At 53.7% G+C, this 17,076-nt stretch overlaps 1 protein-coding gene across 1 annotated transcript in view; it reads left to right on the top strand.

The window, feature by feature from the left end:
* Window positions 1-16,291, top strand: part of LOC130384174 (sodium/hydrogen exchanger 1-like) — a 24,256-nt gene extending 7,965 nt beyond the window's left edge. Inside the window, exons 2-12 of the mRNA XM_056592262.1 lie at window positions 125-594; window positions 2,805-3,055; window positions 5,266-5,483; window positions 7,434-7,636; window positions 9,368-9,457; window positions 11,601-11,671; window positions 11,907-12,083; window positions 12,531-12,648; window positions 13,453-13,554; window positions 13,989-14,070; window positions 15,978-16,291. Coding sequence (XP_056448237.1) covers window positions 125-594; window positions 2,805-3,055; window positions 5,266-5,483; window positions 7,434-7,636; window positions 9,368-9,457; window positions 11,601-11,671; window positions 11,907-12,083; window positions 12,531-12,648; window positions 13,453-13,554; window positions 13,989-14,070; window positions 15,978-16,291 — 2,096 coding nt within the window. The remainder of the gene's footprint in view (window positions 1-124; window positions 595-2,804; window positions 3,056-5,265; window positions 5,484-7,433; window positions 7,637-9,367; window positions 9,458-11,600; window positions 11,672-11,906; window positions 12,084-12,530; window positions 12,649-13,452; window positions 13,555-13,988; window positions 14,071-15,977) is intronic.
* The last annotated feature ends 785 nt before the right edge of the window (window positions 16,292-17,076 follow it).

Raw genomic sequence — 17,076 nt, 5'->3', positions numbered from 1 at the left:
GTTCTCTATAATCTCTACGGTCCAGAAGGTTCTCTATAATAACCTGAGCTTCTGTCTCCTCAGGCTTGGTTCTCTATAATCTCTACGGTCCAGAAGGTTCTAACCTGAGCTTCTGTCTCCCCAGGCTTCCACCTGATCCCGCGTCTCTCCAGCATCGTGCCCGAGAGCTGCCTGCTGATCACGGTGGGCCTTCTGGTGGGGGGGCTCATCAAGTTAGCGGGGGAGAAGGTGCCGCCGGTGCTGGACTCCAAGCTCTTCTTCCTGTGCCTGCTGCCGCCCATCATCCTGGACGCGGGCTACTTCCTGCCCATCCGGCCCTTCATGGAGAACCTGGGCACCATCCTGATGTTCGCCGTGGTGGGCACGCTGTGGAACGCCTTCTTCGTGGGCGGGCTTCTGTACGCCGTGTGCCAGATGCAGTCGGCGCCGTCGGACCTGCTGAACCTGGAGCTGCTGCCCTGCCTGCTGTTTGGCTCGGTGGTCTCGGCCGTGGACCCCGTGGCCGTGCTCGCCGTCTTCGAGGAGATCCACATCAACGAACTGCTGCACATCCTGGTGTTTGGAGAGTCCCTGCTGAACGACGCCGTCACCGTGGTGAGGAGGTGGTGCTCCCCCTGCTCTGGGATGGTCTACGTCTGCCCTCCCTGTCTGTCTGCCCTCTCTGTCTGTCTGTCAACCCTCCCTCTCTGTCTGTCAACCCTCTCTGTCTGTCAACCCTCTCTATCTGTCTGTCAACACTCTCTATCTGTCTGTCTGTCTGCCCTCTCTGTCTGTCTGCCCTCTCTGTCTGTCTGCCCTCCCTCTCTGTCTGTCTGTCTGCCCTCTCTGTATGTCTGTCTGCCCTGTCTGTCTGTCAACCCTCTCTGTCTGTCTGCCCTCCCTGTCTGTCTGCCCTCCCTCTCTGTCTGTCTGTCTGCCCTCCCTGTCTGTCTGCCCTCTGTCTGTCTGCCCTCTCCCTCTCCCTCCACATTCCTGGGATATCTTTTTTCTCACTCTCTCACTCCCGTCTTGCAAACTTTAGTCTCATCTCCTTTTTAAATCTCCCTGCACCCCCCCTACACTCATTCATTCACACACTCCCCCCCCCTCCCCCCTCTCTCTCATCGTCCACCCCCCCCCCCCCCTCTCTCTCTCCCATCCTCCCCCCCCTCTCTCTCTCCCATCCTCCCCCCCCCCCCCCCTCCTCCCCTCTCTCTCATCGTCCCCCCCCCCCCCCCCCCCTCTCTCTCTCCCATCCTCCCCCCCCTCTCTGTATCGGTGTCCTCCTGGTGATGAAGTGAGGCTGCCTCTCTCCCGGTCTCAGCCCTGTTCTCTCATCCTTCATCACCTCCTGCTGCACCAGAGAAACTCTCCCAAAGTCAAACCCAAAGTCAGAGCGTTGGCCTGCTGCCAGGGGTCCTGGACCGGTCCAACTATACCACAGGGTACACGGCAGATATGAATAAAAGATATCCTGCTCTCCATCTGCTCAATAGGAGGCCTGGAAACAGATGAACCCCCAGAGCTCGTGTTTCATTGGCTCTGCAGAGAAGGTCTGTCCCCCCCCCCCACGTACATGAATATACCTGCCTGGTACGAGATGGACCAATCACAACCCTTTATCTAATTGGAAAATACGATGACAGTGAAGAGGAGCACTGAGAGACATGTCAACGACAACAACAACAGGAAAGATGGCTGCCATCTTTGTTGAGAACCCCCCCCTCCCCCCCCCCGTGGCTCCAGCCTCATCTGGGACTCATGCATTATTAAAGATGTGCATCTATATTCCCCTGACACTCACTTACCTCCCACTCTCCCTCGCTCCCCTTCTCACTTTCTCTCTCCTCCCTCTCCCTCTCCCCCTCTCTCTCTCCCTCTCCCCCTCTCTCTCTCTCTCTCTCTCTCTCTCTCTCTCTCTCTCTCTCTCTCTCTCTCTCTCTCTCTCTCTCTCTCTCTCTCTCTCTCTCTCTCTCTCTCTCTGTGTTCTCAATTGAACCCATTCTAACTGAGCTGCTTGTATTTCTAATCTTAGTCTCTTTGTTTCCCCCTCCCTCTCTCCCTCCCTCTCCCCCTCTCTCCCCCTTCCTCTCCCCCTCTCCCTCCTCCCTCTCCTCCCCCCTCTCCCTCTCTCCCTCTTCCTCTCTCCCTCCTTCTCCCTCCCCCCCTCCCTCTCCCCTCCCTCCCTCTCCCTCCCTCCCCCCCCCTCCCCCCCCTCCCTGTGTGGTGCCGAGGCTGCTCTCAGTATTAACCAGCCTGTGCGGTCTGGGCGCTGTAATCGATGTGACGGCCGTTTGTTGCACCGTCATCCTCCAGCTCTATTTAAACAGGCAGCAGTGGGTCTCCTGAGAGAAACAGTCAGGCCAGTCAGTCAGCCCTTCTGATTGGCTCAGAGAAACAGTCAGCTCAGTCAGTCAGCCCTTATGAAGGCTTTTAGAATTTCCCGGCTACCAGCAATGTTTACAACTTCTCCGGGGGATGAATTTAGACCAATCACAGCAGACTGGGCTATTCGGGAGGCGGGCCTTGAAGCAACATGATACAAAACAGACGAACGATGTTGACATTTGTTTTGAAGAAATGGATAGTGTGAGATTAATAAGGCATAATACATACAGACATGTAACCCTATTCTAGTAGTACCCCCAAATGCAATTATTAACCCTAAAATAGCATGTGGGATCTTTAATGTAAAAGAGCAGTTTTCTCTGAGAACATCAGGCTGAACGTTGTTCTCTCCCCCTCTCTCTCTCTGTCTCTGTCTCTGTCTCTCTCTCCCTCTCCCTCTCCCTCTCCCCCTCTCTCTCCCTCTCTCTCGCCCCCAGGTGCTGTACCACCTGTTTGACGAGTACTCCTCGGTCGGCACGGTGACGGTGGTGGACGCGGTGCTGGGCGTGCTCTGCTTCCTGGTGGTGGCCGTGGGCGGAGTCCTGGTGGGCGCCATCTACGGCATCCTGGCAGCGTTCACCTCGCGCTTCACCTCGCACACGCGCGTCATCGAGCCGCTGTTCGTCTTCGTGTACAGCTACATGGCCTACCTGTCGGCCGAGATGTTCCACCTGTCGGGGATCATGGCGTGAGTGGGGGGGGGGGAGACACCAGGGGGGAGGGACGGTGGGAGACACCAGGGGGGAGGGGGAGGGGGGAAACACCTAAGGGGTAAACCTGGAGAGACAGGCAGAGAGACTCCTGGGGGGACACAGCTGGAGAGAGACGGGCAGAAAGACACCTGGAGGGAGACTGGCAGAGAGACACCTGGAGGGAGACTGGCAGAGAGACACCTGGGGGGAGACAGGCAGAGAGACACCTGGGGGGAGACAGGCAGAGAGACACCTGGGGGGAGACAGGCAGAGAGACACCTGGAGGGAGACAGGCAGAGAGACACCTGGGGGGAGACAGGCAGTGAGGTAAGGTGTGTTCCAGGCCTTCTGTCCATCAGTGTTACCCTGTGGTCGATCCGCCAGAGGTCAGCCAGAGGTCAGCCAGAGGTCACCCGGAGGTCAGCTTCCCACACTAAGTCTCCAGTAAGCTCCCAGAATGCACAGCGTTCCTCTTGACACGTGCTGCTGCCGGCCGTGACCTTCAGTCCAGACGGTGTGTCGTCTCCACGGGGGGGGGGGGGGGGGGGGGGCGTGTTTCCCGCTCCTCTGCGGTTGCCATGGCAGCCCTCATAGTGGAGCATTCCTGAGCGAGGCCGGGCCCCCCGCCCTCCGCCTCGCCGGGGGGTCGCCGTGGTTACGGTCCGAGGAGGACTCATCCCCGACGTAAATCAGGTGTTGACCCTGGCCCCTCCCCCACAGCCTCTTCTGCTGGCCCCCCCGACGGAGGGAGGGAGGGAGGGAGGGAGGGAGGGAGGGAGGGAGGGAGGGTTGCCCTTTAGAGGGCTCAGGGCCGGGGGGGGGGCGTCCAGAGAGTGAAGCGCTGATCCAGGGCTCTGCTAACGCAGTGGAGATGACTTCTTTACTGGCCAGGACCTCCTCGGCCTGGGCGCGGGGGCCTGGGGGTCTGGGTTGGGGGGTGTGGAGGTCTGGGGTGTGGGGGTCTGGGTTGGGGGGTGAGGCGGTGTGGAGGTCTGGGGTGTGGAGGTCTGGGCTGGGGGGTGAGGGGGTGTGGAGGTCTGGGGTGTGGGGGTCTGGGCTGGGGGGTGAGGGGGTGTGGAGGTCTGGGGTGTGGGGGTCTGGGCTGGGGGGTGAGGGGGTGTGGAGGTCTGGGGTGTGGGGGTCTGGGCTGGGGGGTGAGGGGGTGTGGAGGTCTGGGGTGTGGGGGTCTGGGGAGTGGAGGTCTGGGGAGTGGAGGTCTGGGCTGGGGGGTGAGGGGGTGTGGAGGTCTGGGGTGTGGGGGTCTGGGCTGGGGGGTGAGGGGGTGTGGAGGTCTGGGGTGTGGGGGTCTGGGGAGTGGAGGTCTGGGGAGTGGAGGTCTGGGCTGGGGGGTGAGGGGGTGTGGAGGTCTGGGGTGTGGGGGTCTGGGCTGGGGGGTGAGGGGGTGTGGAGGTCTGGGGTGTGGGGGTCTGGGCTGGGGGGTGAGGGGGTGTGGAGGTCTGGGGTGTGGGGGTCTGGGCTGGGGGGTGAGGGGGTGTGGAGGTCTGGGGTGTGGGGGTCTGGGCTGGGGGGTGAGGGGGTGTGGAGGTCTGGGGTGTGGGGGTCTGGGGAGTGGAGGTCTGGGGAGTGGAGGTCTGGGCTGGGGGGTGTGGAGGTCTGGGGGTCTGGGTTGTGGGGGTCGGGGTTGGGGGGTGTGGAGGTCTGGGGTGTGGGGGTCTGGGCTGGGGGGTGAGGGGGTGTGGAGGTCTGGGGGTAACCAGGCCTGTGAGGAATGCTTCCATCCCGCCGTCCTGTCGCTACACAGCCTATAGATTAAACCCCCTCAGCACCCAGACATGGTTATATCATCCCCCCTCCTCCCCCCTCCATCTCTCCCTCCCTCCCTCCCTCTCCTCCCCCCTCCATCTCCCCCAACTTGTAGGGACAGTAAGTGGCCGCATTCACATTTTAAATTCATGTTATTTGGACTTCCTTCAGAAAAAGATGCATTTTGAGCAGGCAGAGAGCAGACTGAATTATGGGTTGTTTGGACCGGTCATATGCAAATGGGCGGGGCTAGCCGTTAAAACCCTCCAATGATATTCAAACGAACACGCATCCGGTGGAATCGACGTTGGTGGCTTGCACTCAGACATTTGCATGTCCCCCCCGCCATCACCATGTTGACATACATCTGACACGGTCACATGAGGCTGCTCTGACCTCTGACCTCCAGTCTAATGGTGACCCCTGACCTCTCCCTCCCCAGGCTGATCGCGTGTGGTGCGGTCATGCGGCCCTACGTGGAGGCCAACATCTCCCACAAGTCCCACACCACCATCAAGTACTTCCTGAAGATGTGGAGCTCGGTGAGCGAGACGCTCATCTTCATATTCCTGGGCGTGGCCACGGTGGACGGCGATCACTCCTGGAACTGGACCTTCGTCACCGTCACCGTCATCCTCTGCCTGGTGGCACGCATCATAGGTCAGTCCACTTCCTGCTTCACTTCCTGTGTTCACTTCCTGCTTCCTGTCACTTTATTGGAAGATCCGGTGACAAACTGCAATGCATCATGGGATATAGTGCGGATATAAGCAGATATAAGAGTCAGTTTTATACTATGACCTATCTGGTGCATTAAGGGTGTTAAGTAGCGCCCTAAAGAGGGAGCAAGACCAATTCAACACTCACTTTCTGGTGACTACTTTTTAAACTCTTGTTTAGGTATAGTTAAAGTTCAAGATACTTTATTGTCCCCCAATGGGGCCTTTTGTTGTGCAGTAGATAGTATACAAATCACAGTCAAACACAAAAACACACACGCACAATAAAAAACACACTATACAATCAATAAATAGTAGTCAATAAACGTATTAAATAATAATACTAATACACATATACCATATATATATATATAATATCTATAGATAGAAAGGCAGAGGCTCAGCATATCCAAAAGTGTGAGTTGGGGGGGGGGGTTATTTACGGTTCTTTATGGAATTTAGAAGTAGAGTGGCTGCAGGAACTAAAGAGTGTTTATATCTGTTGGTTCTGAGTCGTGGGAGTTTAAAGAGTGTTTATATCTGTTGGTTCAGAGTCGTGGGAGTTTAAAGCGTGTTTATATCTGTTGGTTCTGAGTCGTGGGAGTTTAAAGCGTGTTTATATCTGTTGGTTCTGAGTCGTGGGAGTTTAAAGCGTGTTTATATCTGTTGGTTCTGAGTCGTGGGAGTTTAAAGAGTGTTTATATCTGTTGGTTCTGAGTCGTGGGAGTTTAAAGAGTGTTTATATCTGTTGGTTCAGAGTCGTGGGAGTTTAAAGCGTGTTTATATCTGTTAGTTCTGAGTCGTGGGAGTTTAAAGCGTGATCCGGATGGCAACATCTGAAATTCAGCCTGTAGGGTGATGAGATCTATTTGACAGGATAGATTCAACCCTTTTTAGCGTCTGATTCTGATAAAGTTCCTCCAGGCATTTCTGATTAGAACCTGTAATACGGCTGCTCACCTTAATTAACTTGGAAAGGGAGTTTTTTTGTCTTACGGTGATAGACCCATACCAGCAGATTAAGGAGAAGGTGACGTCTGACTCAACAAAGGACCTTTAGAAAAGGGTCATCAGGGTCTTGTCCACATTAAACTTGGCCAGCTTCCTAAGGCAATACAGGCGCTGCTGGCCTTCCTTGCAAAGCAAGCTGGTATTTTGCTCAAAACACGACTTCAAAGTCATCAATAATGGATCCTAAGTATTTGTACTCTTTAACAACCTCTTTTTCCTGACCATTTATACTAGTTTGATTGTTAATATCGTTACGCCTAAAGTCCTCATTGTTCAGTAGGCTGACAATAGCCGTATCGTCAGCAAACTTCACTCTGTGCATCAGTCACAGATCGACAGTCAATGGTGTACAGGATGTTTACAGTTAAGCAGAAGTCTGGTGGCTGCGCAACACAAAATACAACTGCAACACAAACCGACATGATACAACTGGATTAAACTAGAGCCACTCATCATCAGACAGAAGGAGATGAAACCAACCTCAATGACCCACATGAATCTCTACTGGACTGGAGAATGATTAGAATGGTGCAGAACTTGACATTCTCTTCTCAAGTGGAAAGAGGAAGTTGGCTCAGTAACGGGAGGAAGTCAGGATTTCAACTGATCGTCTGATTTGTACGTCAGTCGAGACTTGGTCCAACACAATCAGCTACACACAGTTTGTTGTGTAACTACACTACTGTTGCTGGTCGCTTCCTCAAAATGCAGGCCTGATGGCATGCTAACAAGCTGACATGCTAGCAACTCAAATATAGTCCGCTTCCAAGACACTCACGCACGCACGCACACACTCACACACAGGGTTCAGATGGGGGGCTGCGTGCTATCTCTCATTTTGTGTGTGTGTGTGTGTGTGTGTGCGCGTGTGTGTGTCCAGGTGTGGTGGGCCTCACGTTCATCATCAACAAGTTCCGCATCGTGAAGCTGACGACGAAGGACCAGTTCATCATCGCGTACGGCGGTTTGCGAGGCGCCATCGCCTTCTCCCTGGGCTACCTGCTGGACAACGACCGCTACCCCATGAGGAGGATGTTCCTCACCGCCATCATCACCGTCGTCTTCTTCACCGTCTTCGTCCAGGTGGGAGGTCTTCATCACCCCCAGGGGCGGTGTGGGGCTCAGGAGGTCGCTGGTTCGATCCCCGGCTCCTCCTAGCGGAGTGTGGAGGTGTCCCTGAGCGAGGCACCTCACCCTCACTGCTCCTGACCAGCTGGCTGTCGCCCTGCGGGGCTGACTCCGCCGTCGGTGTGTGAATGAGTGAATGTTACCATTTACTGACCCCCAGAGACCTAGAGGGCTCACCTGGTCACTAGGGCAGGTTAGAGACTCACCTGGTCACCTGGTCAGGTTAGAGGCTCACATGGTCACTAGGTCAGGTTAGAGGCTCACCTGGTCAGGTTAGACGCTCACCTGGTCACTAGGTCAGGTTAGAGGCTCATCTGGTCACTAGGTCAGGTTAGAGGCTCACCTGGTCACTAGGTTAGAGGCTCACCTGGTCACTAGGTTAGAGGCTCACCTGGTCACTAGGTCAGGTGAGAGGCTCACCTGGTCAGGTTGGAGGCTCACCTGGTCACTAGGACAAATTGGAGGCTCACCTGGTCACTAGGACAGGTTGGAGGCTCACCTGGTCACTAGGTTAGAGGCTCACCTGGTCACTAGGTCAGGTGAGAGGCTCACCTGGTCACTAGGTTAGAGGCTCACCTGGTCACTAGGTCAGGTTAGAGGCTCACCTGGTCACTAGGTTAGAGGCTCACCTGGTCACTAGGTTAGAGGCTCACCTGGTCACTAGGACAGGTTGGAGGCTCACCTGGTCACTAGGTTAGAGGCTCACCTGGTCACTAGGTCAGGTTAGAGGCTCACCTGGTCACTAGGTTAGAGGCTCACCTGGTCTCTAGGTTAGAGGCTCACCTGGTCACTAGGTTAGAGGCTCACCTGGTCACTAGGTTAGAGGCTCACCTGGTCACTAGGTCAGGTCAGCCTCCCGGGGGCAGAGCGCTGACTGAGCAGGGTGCGTCCCCCACCTGTCACTAACTGGTGGCTATCGTCACGTCACCCCCCCTCAGGGTGGTTCTGGTGATCAGTGACCAGTGTCACCAGGCTGGTGGAGCCCGGCTGAAGGGTCCCAGCTCCTACAGACCAGCGGGTCCAGATGTAAACCAGCACTTCCACCCAGCGTGTATAAATCACATCAAACAATCACAGGACTCTGCACACATCCGGTCGTCGGGTCCAGGAACCTTCCTGTCGCTGTGATCTCGTCGTTCTGTCCCATCCAACGACGGCTGGCTCTCTGCCTTCGCTGTTTGTGTTCTCACCGCTGGGACGGCCCAGTGGCGCTCAGGGGGGTCTGGGGCAGACCCCTGGAGGGGGGGTCCCTCAGAGTGTGGCTGCTCGTATGGACCGAGATGTGAGCTCAGAAGTGAAGTGTCTGCTGAGAGACTTCATGGTTTTGAAATGTGTTGTACCCATACACACACAATGTGAAGTACCCTCCTCTCTCTCTCCACTGTCTATCTGTCTCTCTACCAGGGGATGACTATTAAAGCTCTCTCTCTCTCTCTCTCTCTCTCTCTCTCTCTCCACTGTCTATCTGTCTCTCTACCAGGGGATGACTATTAAAGCTCTCTCTCTCTCTCTCTCTCCACTGTGTCTCTATGTCTCTCAACCAGGGGATGACTATTAAAGCTCTCTCTCTCTCTCTCTCTCTCTCTCTCCACTGTGTCTCTATGTCTCTCAACCAGGGGATGACTATTAAAGCTCTCTCTCTCTCTCTCTCTCTCTCTCCACTGTGTCTCTATGTCTCTCGACCAGGGGATGACCATTAAGCCTCTGGTTGAGTTGCTGGCCGTGAAGAAGAAACAGGAGGCCAAGCGATCCATCAACGAGGAGATCCACACCCAGGTAACTCCTCCACCCCCACCTCCTCCCACCTCCTCCCCCACCCCCTCCTCCTCCACCCCCACCTCCTCCTCCCCCACCACCCCCTGGTCCCCCCCCCTCCTCCTCCCCCACCTCCTCCTGGAGGGACGCCCCCTGTCTGTCTGACTCCCTCTGCTCCCCGTCCTCCTCCGCTCCTCCTCCCAGAGACGAGGTCTCAGCTCGGACTAACTCTGCTCAGCGTTGGAGCGGTGACGAGGCTGAACGCAGACGGGTTTAGAAGGAGCTGACGCTGCATCTTGTTTCAGAGAGCAGACGGACAGGAAGTCCTTCTGTAGGAGAGGGAGGGAGGTGATGGAGATACACGATGAAGCTATAAATAGAGATAAAAGCTTGAGCCTGCTTTATGTATAATATAAACACTGGATACGGTTTGACTTTCACCGCTGGCAGCTTCCTTAATATGAATCCTTCTTTAGATAAAACAGGCACGCACACACACAAACGCACACACACAAAGGCACACACGCAGAATGAAATTCTTTCCAATATAGGAAGATTGATAAAGGACATTCAGCCTACATGGATTTTAAATCCTCCATCGAATGCCGTTTGGAATTCCCACTGACTTCCTCTCCCAGAAGGAGGCCCACCTCTAGATCTTTGTGCCTCCAGAGCTGTGTGGGCGATGTTTGCAGAGCTTAGCTTGATAAACACTCATGAGAGGTTGAGAGTGCAGACCTCCTCCATGACCTTAAAACGCCCCGCCTAGTGAATGAATAGTAAGCTTAAGAATGTCGTGATTCATCACTAGACTGTTACTCAAACACGGTGAGTAGCCTCTTATGGATTGGTTAATAAGTTATTATGTATTGAAGCATAATGGGGAAAAAACGGAGGCACAAATATTTGTGGACGATTGCCCCCTGGTGGCCAGAGATAGTACTGCAGCTCACGTTGGAAATGGACGGCCTCGCGTAATTATACACACTGCTTCTTTTGGAAACCGCGGTGTTTGGAGAGGTTTAACGGTTGGAAAATAGATATATCACACACACACACACTAACACACAGACACGCCCACACTAACACACAGACAATAACACAATAACAAAATAACACACATACAATAACACATTACACAACAACGCAGACAATAACACACACACACACACACACACACACACACACACACACACACACACACACACACACACACACACACACACACACACACAATAACACACACACACACACACACACACACACAATAACACACACACACACACACACACTCACACACACACACAATAACACACACACACGCACGCCCTGCGGCTTTCAGCCGGATTTACATAGTTTTACTTACTGGGGCCGTGGTGGTGACTACTGGTTTTCCCTACTGGAGCGTTCTCATGGCAACCAGGTCGTCAGGTGATCCCACAACATCAGTCCTCCTTCTGGCCATCACATCCTCCATGAAGGGTTTTGATTTGATTGGCCATGATGTTGTTGTCGTGGCGATGCTAGGCAGTATTTGATATAGTTGTCCGACCATCACAGGGGTCGTGATGTAGATATGATTTTCAGGTGTGATGGTGTTTACTGAACTGAAGCTCGGGTCGCGGCTGAACCCTGAACACGGCTGCCCTGACAGATGAGCGACCATGAGGTCTGAGAGGTGGACTCACTGCCCCCTGGTGGCCAAACCGGGAGTACAACACAAAAAACGGATCTGTTGCAGCGATAACACGCAACACTGATATAAAATATCTCGAAACGACCACATCTATGTAATATATTTATCTATGTCGTAACATTCATCCCAAATGGTTTAAACCCAGAGGTACTGTAGTTTAATTATGGTAACGGTAATCAGGCTAATCCAGGGGAGACCTTAACCTTAAGACAACTTCAACACACTTAAAGTGATTTTAGTGTGTTGTTCCCCCCCCCCTCCCCTCCTCACACAGCAGCCTATGGAGAAGCTGGTGCATTAATATTAACGAGTATATGTTGTATTACATCATAATAAAAGGATCTGGTGTCATGTAGTGTGAATCCTTCAGCCTCTTAAAGATAGTTCAATCGTTATGTTGAATCGTAATGCACATGTTAGTTTATGAATAACGTTGTCATGGTATTAATACGAGGGCTGTCTCCTCAGTTCCTGGACCACCTGCTGACCGGGATAGAGGACATCTGTGGGCACTATGGACACCACCACTGGAAGGACAAGTAGGACCCCTCACTCACCCTGCCCTCTGGGCACGCTCCCTCTCTGGGTGTCTATGTCTCTCGGCCAGAATGAAACCCTCAACAGGTGTATATTTAGTATATAAAGTCTCTCTCTCTGTCTCTGTCTCTGTCTCTGTCTCTGTCTCTGTCTCTGTCTCTGTGTCTCTCTCTCTTCTCTCTCTCTTCTCTCCTCTCTCTCCCCCTCCCTCCCTCTCTCCCTCTCTTCCCCCTCTAGGCTGAACCGGTTCAATAAGAAGTACATAAAGAAGTGTCTGATCGCGGGCGAGCGCTCCCGGGAGCCGCAGCTGATCGCCTTCTACCACAAGATGGAGATGAAGCAGGCCATCGAGCTGGTGGAGAGCGGCGGCGGCGTCAAGCTACCGCCCTCCGTCCCCTCCACCGTCTCCATGCAGTCAGTCACACCTTTACACCTGTCTGTCTGTCTGTCGCTCTGTCTGTCTGTCTGTCTGCCTGTCTGTCTGTCTGTCTGTCTGTCTGTCTGTCTGTCTGTCTGTCTGTCGTTCTGTCTGTCTGTCTGTCTGTCTGTCTGTCTGTCTGTCTGTCTGTCTGTCTGTCTGTCTGTCGTTCTGTCGTTCTGTCGTTCTGTCGTTCTGTCGTTCTGTCTGTCTGTCTGTCTGTCTGTCGAGGGTGAGGATGTGGGTGTGATGATGTAAAAGGTGATGATGAGGGTGATGATGTTGATGATGAAGGGGATGATTATGATGGTATTGATGAAGATGATGAAGGTGAGGATGATTATGATGGTATTGATGAAGATGATGAAGGTGAGGATGATGATGATGAAAGTGTTGTTGATGATGCTGAGGGTGATGATGATGACGAAGATGTCCCCCTTCAGGAACATCCAGCCCAAGAAGCCCCCCCCAGTGGAGCGAGCCCTCCCCCAGATCCCCAAAGGGCGGGAGGACGAGATCCGCAAGATCCTCCGAGGGAACCTGCAGAAGACCAGACAGAGAGTAAGTACTACAGGACTACTACAATACTACTACAGTACTAATACTATAACCTGCAGAAGACCAGACAGAGAGTAAGTACTACTACAATACTACTACAGTACCAATACTATAACCTGCAGAAGACCAGACAGAGAGTAAGTACTACAGGACTACTACAATACTACTACAGTACTAATACTATAACCTGCAGAAGACCAGACAGAGAGTAAGTACTACAGGACTACTACAATACTACTACAGTACCAATACTATAACCTGCAGAAGACCAGACAGAGAGTAAGTAACTATAGCACTACTACAATACTACTACAATACTACAGTACTACTACTGTACTACTGTAATACTACTACATTACTACTATAATACTACTACAGTACTACTACTATAACCTGCAGAAGACCAGGCAGGGTACAAATTCTATACTATGGTGCTACTACACTACTACTTACAATACTACTCATATACTATTATAACCTGCAGAAGACAGAGTACTATAGTACTACTACAAAACTACTCTTAAACTAGTACTCCTAAAATACTACGCGCTAATGCTAACATGTTAGTAATCAGGCGTTGATATCGCATATATATATATATAGATAAGAGTTAATACACATACTTACAAAATAAAGCCTAAGTATATGGTTTTGTATAGCATTAATAATTATTATTACATGCTGTGTATAGTCCATGTGGTGTGCTACCAAAGCTAGCGCTAACGGTGAAGTGGTGTTGTCCGGGAGCCATCTTAGCGAGGTCCCTCTGACCCCTCTGACCTGCGCTGTGTTCTTCTTCTGTGGTAGCTGCGCTCGTACAACCGCCACACGCTGGTGGCTGACCCGTTTGAGGACGGCTGGAGCGACCTGCTGCTGAAGAAAAGCAAGATGATCGAGCTGGAGAAGAAGGTACACACACACACACACACACACACACACACACACACACACACACACACACACACACACACACACACACACACACACACACACACACACACACACACACACACACACATACACACACACACACACACACACACACACACACACACACACACACTACAGCACCCAGGCCTCCCCTCTCTCTAGATGAACCCAGGCTGCGTTCAGAGCCTCTTCTCTGGGAGGCTGCCTGGCTCACAGGCAGGGTAGGGCCTTTGGACTCTCAACCCAGACTCTTGTTTGGGAGTTGCACCTCCACCCCCAGACTGTCCTGATGTTAAGGAGGGTGGAGTTCTCCATGATGAGCTCCACCTTGCTCCGCCCGTGGTCTCCCCCTGTCCCTGCGTCGTGATTGGACGATACTTTGGGTAAATACTGAACATGATTGGTTCTTTCAGATCACAGAGATGAACAACTACCTGACGGTCCCGGCGGCCCCGCCGGACTCACCAACCATCACCAGAGCTAGGCTGTCCTCAGGTACACACACACACACACGCACACGCACACGCACACACACCGCTATCATCAGCTTCAACTAGAACTAGCTTCGGCTGCTAGTCCTAGGACTCATAGCACGAGCCGCTATCACTGCCACTAGCCTCCAGCGCTAGCATGTGTGTTGATGCAGCCATGGCTAGGGAGGCTAGCACCAGTAAACACACCATGGACTAGCCTGCAGCTTGTTACAAGTCCACACATCTAGCAACTGCATCGCTAGGTAGCCCTAGCTGCCAGGGCCCTGCCACTAGCATGTATGGCTTTAAATGGACATAACTAGCTTCAAAGGCTAGCACTGTTGTCCACAGCTAGCTCTAGCCTGCACCGCCTGCCGTAGTCTCCGAAGCTAAGATGGTATCAGGTAAGAATTGTTCCTCCCCGCCAACGAGAGAGAGACGGGTCAATATATTGTTGACATGTTTGAAACATACTGCACAATACCAGAGCAGTGTCAACGATACAATGTCGTCCTCAAAGCTAAGAGCTGTTGAACCTTCGATAAAACCACATGAACCCCGAGAATAAACCAGTAGAATTATAGACGGACTGGATCAAACAATGTAGTGGTACTTTGATACCACTTAGCCTCGTGCTATACCACTTAGCATCGTGCTATACCACTTAGCATCGTGCTATACCACTTAGCATCGTGCTATACTCCCAGTATCGCCGTGCTCTTCCGTAGGGGATGCTACTTGCTAACGACTGTGAGCTGGGACGCCGCCAGCTAGCCGCGGTGCTAGCCGCGGTGCTAGCCCTGATGTAAACCGGTGTGGTGTTTTGTTTTAGGCGGCAGGGAAACTGATCTCAAAGCTGCTGAGAGGCAGAGACAGGCCCCAGAGGCTGCAGGTATGTGCTTAGGGTAGCTAGGGGAGCCGCCCATCACCTAACACGCATGCTTCATCCTGGTCGTCATGGTAACCCACCACCGCACCGCGCACGAGGACGTGGTGGTCTTCATCCATCGTGTTCCATTAGTGTCTAGTGACTCGTCCAGTGACCCGCCTCCCGTTGCATTGTGGGTGTCGTAGTTCTTTGACGGACGTGTGTCAGGAGGACATGTGGCTGGGGGGTCTTTGGGAACTTTGTGAGGGATATTATTCAGTGTGTGTGGAGATACGTGTCTGTGTGTGTGTCTGTGTGTCTGTGCTTCTGTGTCTGTGTGTCTTTGTGAGTGTCTGTGTGTGTCTGTGCTTCTGTGTCTGTGTGTGTTTGTGCTTCTGTTTCTATGTGTGTCTGTGTGTGTGTCTGTGCGTGTCTGTGTGTGTCTGTGAGTGTCTGTCTGTGTGTGTCAGTGTGTTTGTGTGTCTCTGTGAGTGTCTGTCTGTGTGTGTCTGTGCGTGTCAGTGCGTCTGTGTGTCTGTGCCTCTGTGTGTGTCAGTGCGTCTGTGTGTGTCAGTGCGTCTGCGTGTGTCAGTGCGTCTGCGTGTCTGTGTGTGTCAGTGCGTCTGTGTGTCTGTGTGTGTCAGTGCGTCTGCGTGTGTCAGTGCGTCTGCGTGTCTGTGTGCGTCTGCGTGTCTGTGTGTGTCAGTGTGTCAGTGCGTCTGCGTGTCTGTGTGTGTCAGTGTGTCAGTGTGTCAGTGTGTCTGTGTGTCTGTGTGTGTCAGTGCGTCTGCGTGTCTGCGCGTGTCAGTGTGTCTGCGTGTCAGTGCGTCTGTGTGTCAGTGCGTCTGCGTGTCTGCGCGTGTCAGTGTGTCTGCGTGTCAGTGCGTCTGTGTGTCAGTGCGTCTGTGTGTCAGTGTGTCTGCGTGTCTGCGCGTGTCAGTGTGTCTGCGTGTCAGTGCGTCTGTGTGTGTGTCAGTGTGTCAGTGCGTCTGTGTGTCAGTGCGTCTGCGTGTCTCTGCCCCCCCCCCCCAGCCCGGTCCTCACCCCCTGTCCCCCCCCAGACCCCCAGACCTACCAGATGAAGCAGATGTCGGACAGCGTGCCGACCATCCAGGTGGACCTGGCGTCTCCGCAGTCCCCCGACTCCCTGAGCCTCCTGGACGAGCTGCAGCGCGCCGACCAGCGCCGCGAGCTGCGCCGCCGCCCCCCCCCGGACGAGGAGGAGGGGGGCCTGATGATGCGGCCCCCCCAGGCCCGGGGGGGGGACCAGGGGGAGGAGGGGGGCCCCAGCGCTAAGGAGCAGCGGCTCCAGAGGTGCCTGAGCGACCCGGGGCCCAGCGCCGAGGACGACGAAGACGAGCCCTTCCTCTCCTGAGGGGAGGGGGAGGAGCCTGAGGGGGCGGAGCCTGAGGGGGAGGAGCCTGAGGGGGCGGAGCCTGAGGGGGCAGAGCCTGAGGGGGAGGAGCCCAGCTTATCAGCATTGTTGTGGGAGAGAAGCCTGAGTGGGCAGAGCCTGAGGGGGGAGGAGCCTGAGGTGGGAGGGTCCTGAGGGGGAGGAGTCCAAGGGAGGAGGAGACTGAGGGCTGGGGGAGGCGGAGCTTAGGGGTGGATCACGGCAGCTTTAGCTTCGCTCACTCTGATTGGCCACCGGAATGGCTATCGACCAACGACCGCGACACTCCACCGACCAAAAATAGACAAAATGGATGCTCAGCGCTAAGCTCATCGCTCTTTATTTTTTTAAACCCTGATTCTGATAATGTAGGCTGCTTCCTGGGGAGGGGGGGATGCGTGGGGGGGGGGGTAAACTATGCATTACCAAATGGTTTGAGTATCAGACGATGTCCTGTCCGTTGTGTGTGTTTAATTAGCCTTGTTGCCATGACGTTGTGTAGAAGAGCTGTTTCCCCAGTGAGGAACCGGTCTTACTCTACTTTATTCCTGCAGGACTTTCCCCCCAATGCGCCTCAGAGTGTAGACACGCCCCTCATAGGATAGACACACCCCTCACAGTGCAAACACGCCCCTCAAAGCGTAGACACGCCCCTCACAACGAGACACGCCCCTCACAGTTCAAACACAGACTATGTCCCACAGAGCGGAGAGCTTTGATTTTGCCTTATTTCCTGTTGAGTTCTTTAACTTCGCTTCAATTATTTT

Source organism: Gadus chalcogrammus, chromosome 6 (assembly GCF_026213295.1).
Source record: "Gadus chalcogrammus isolate NIFS_2021 chromosome 6, NIFS_Gcha_1.0, whole genome shotgun sequence".
NCBI classification, from domain to species: domain Eukaryota; kingdom Metazoa; phylum Chordata; class Actinopteri; order Gadiformes; family Gadidae; genus Gadus; species Gadus chalcogrammus.
Note: the sequence above shows the minus strand (reverse complement) of the source record. Positions and strands in the feature narration are given on the sequence as shown.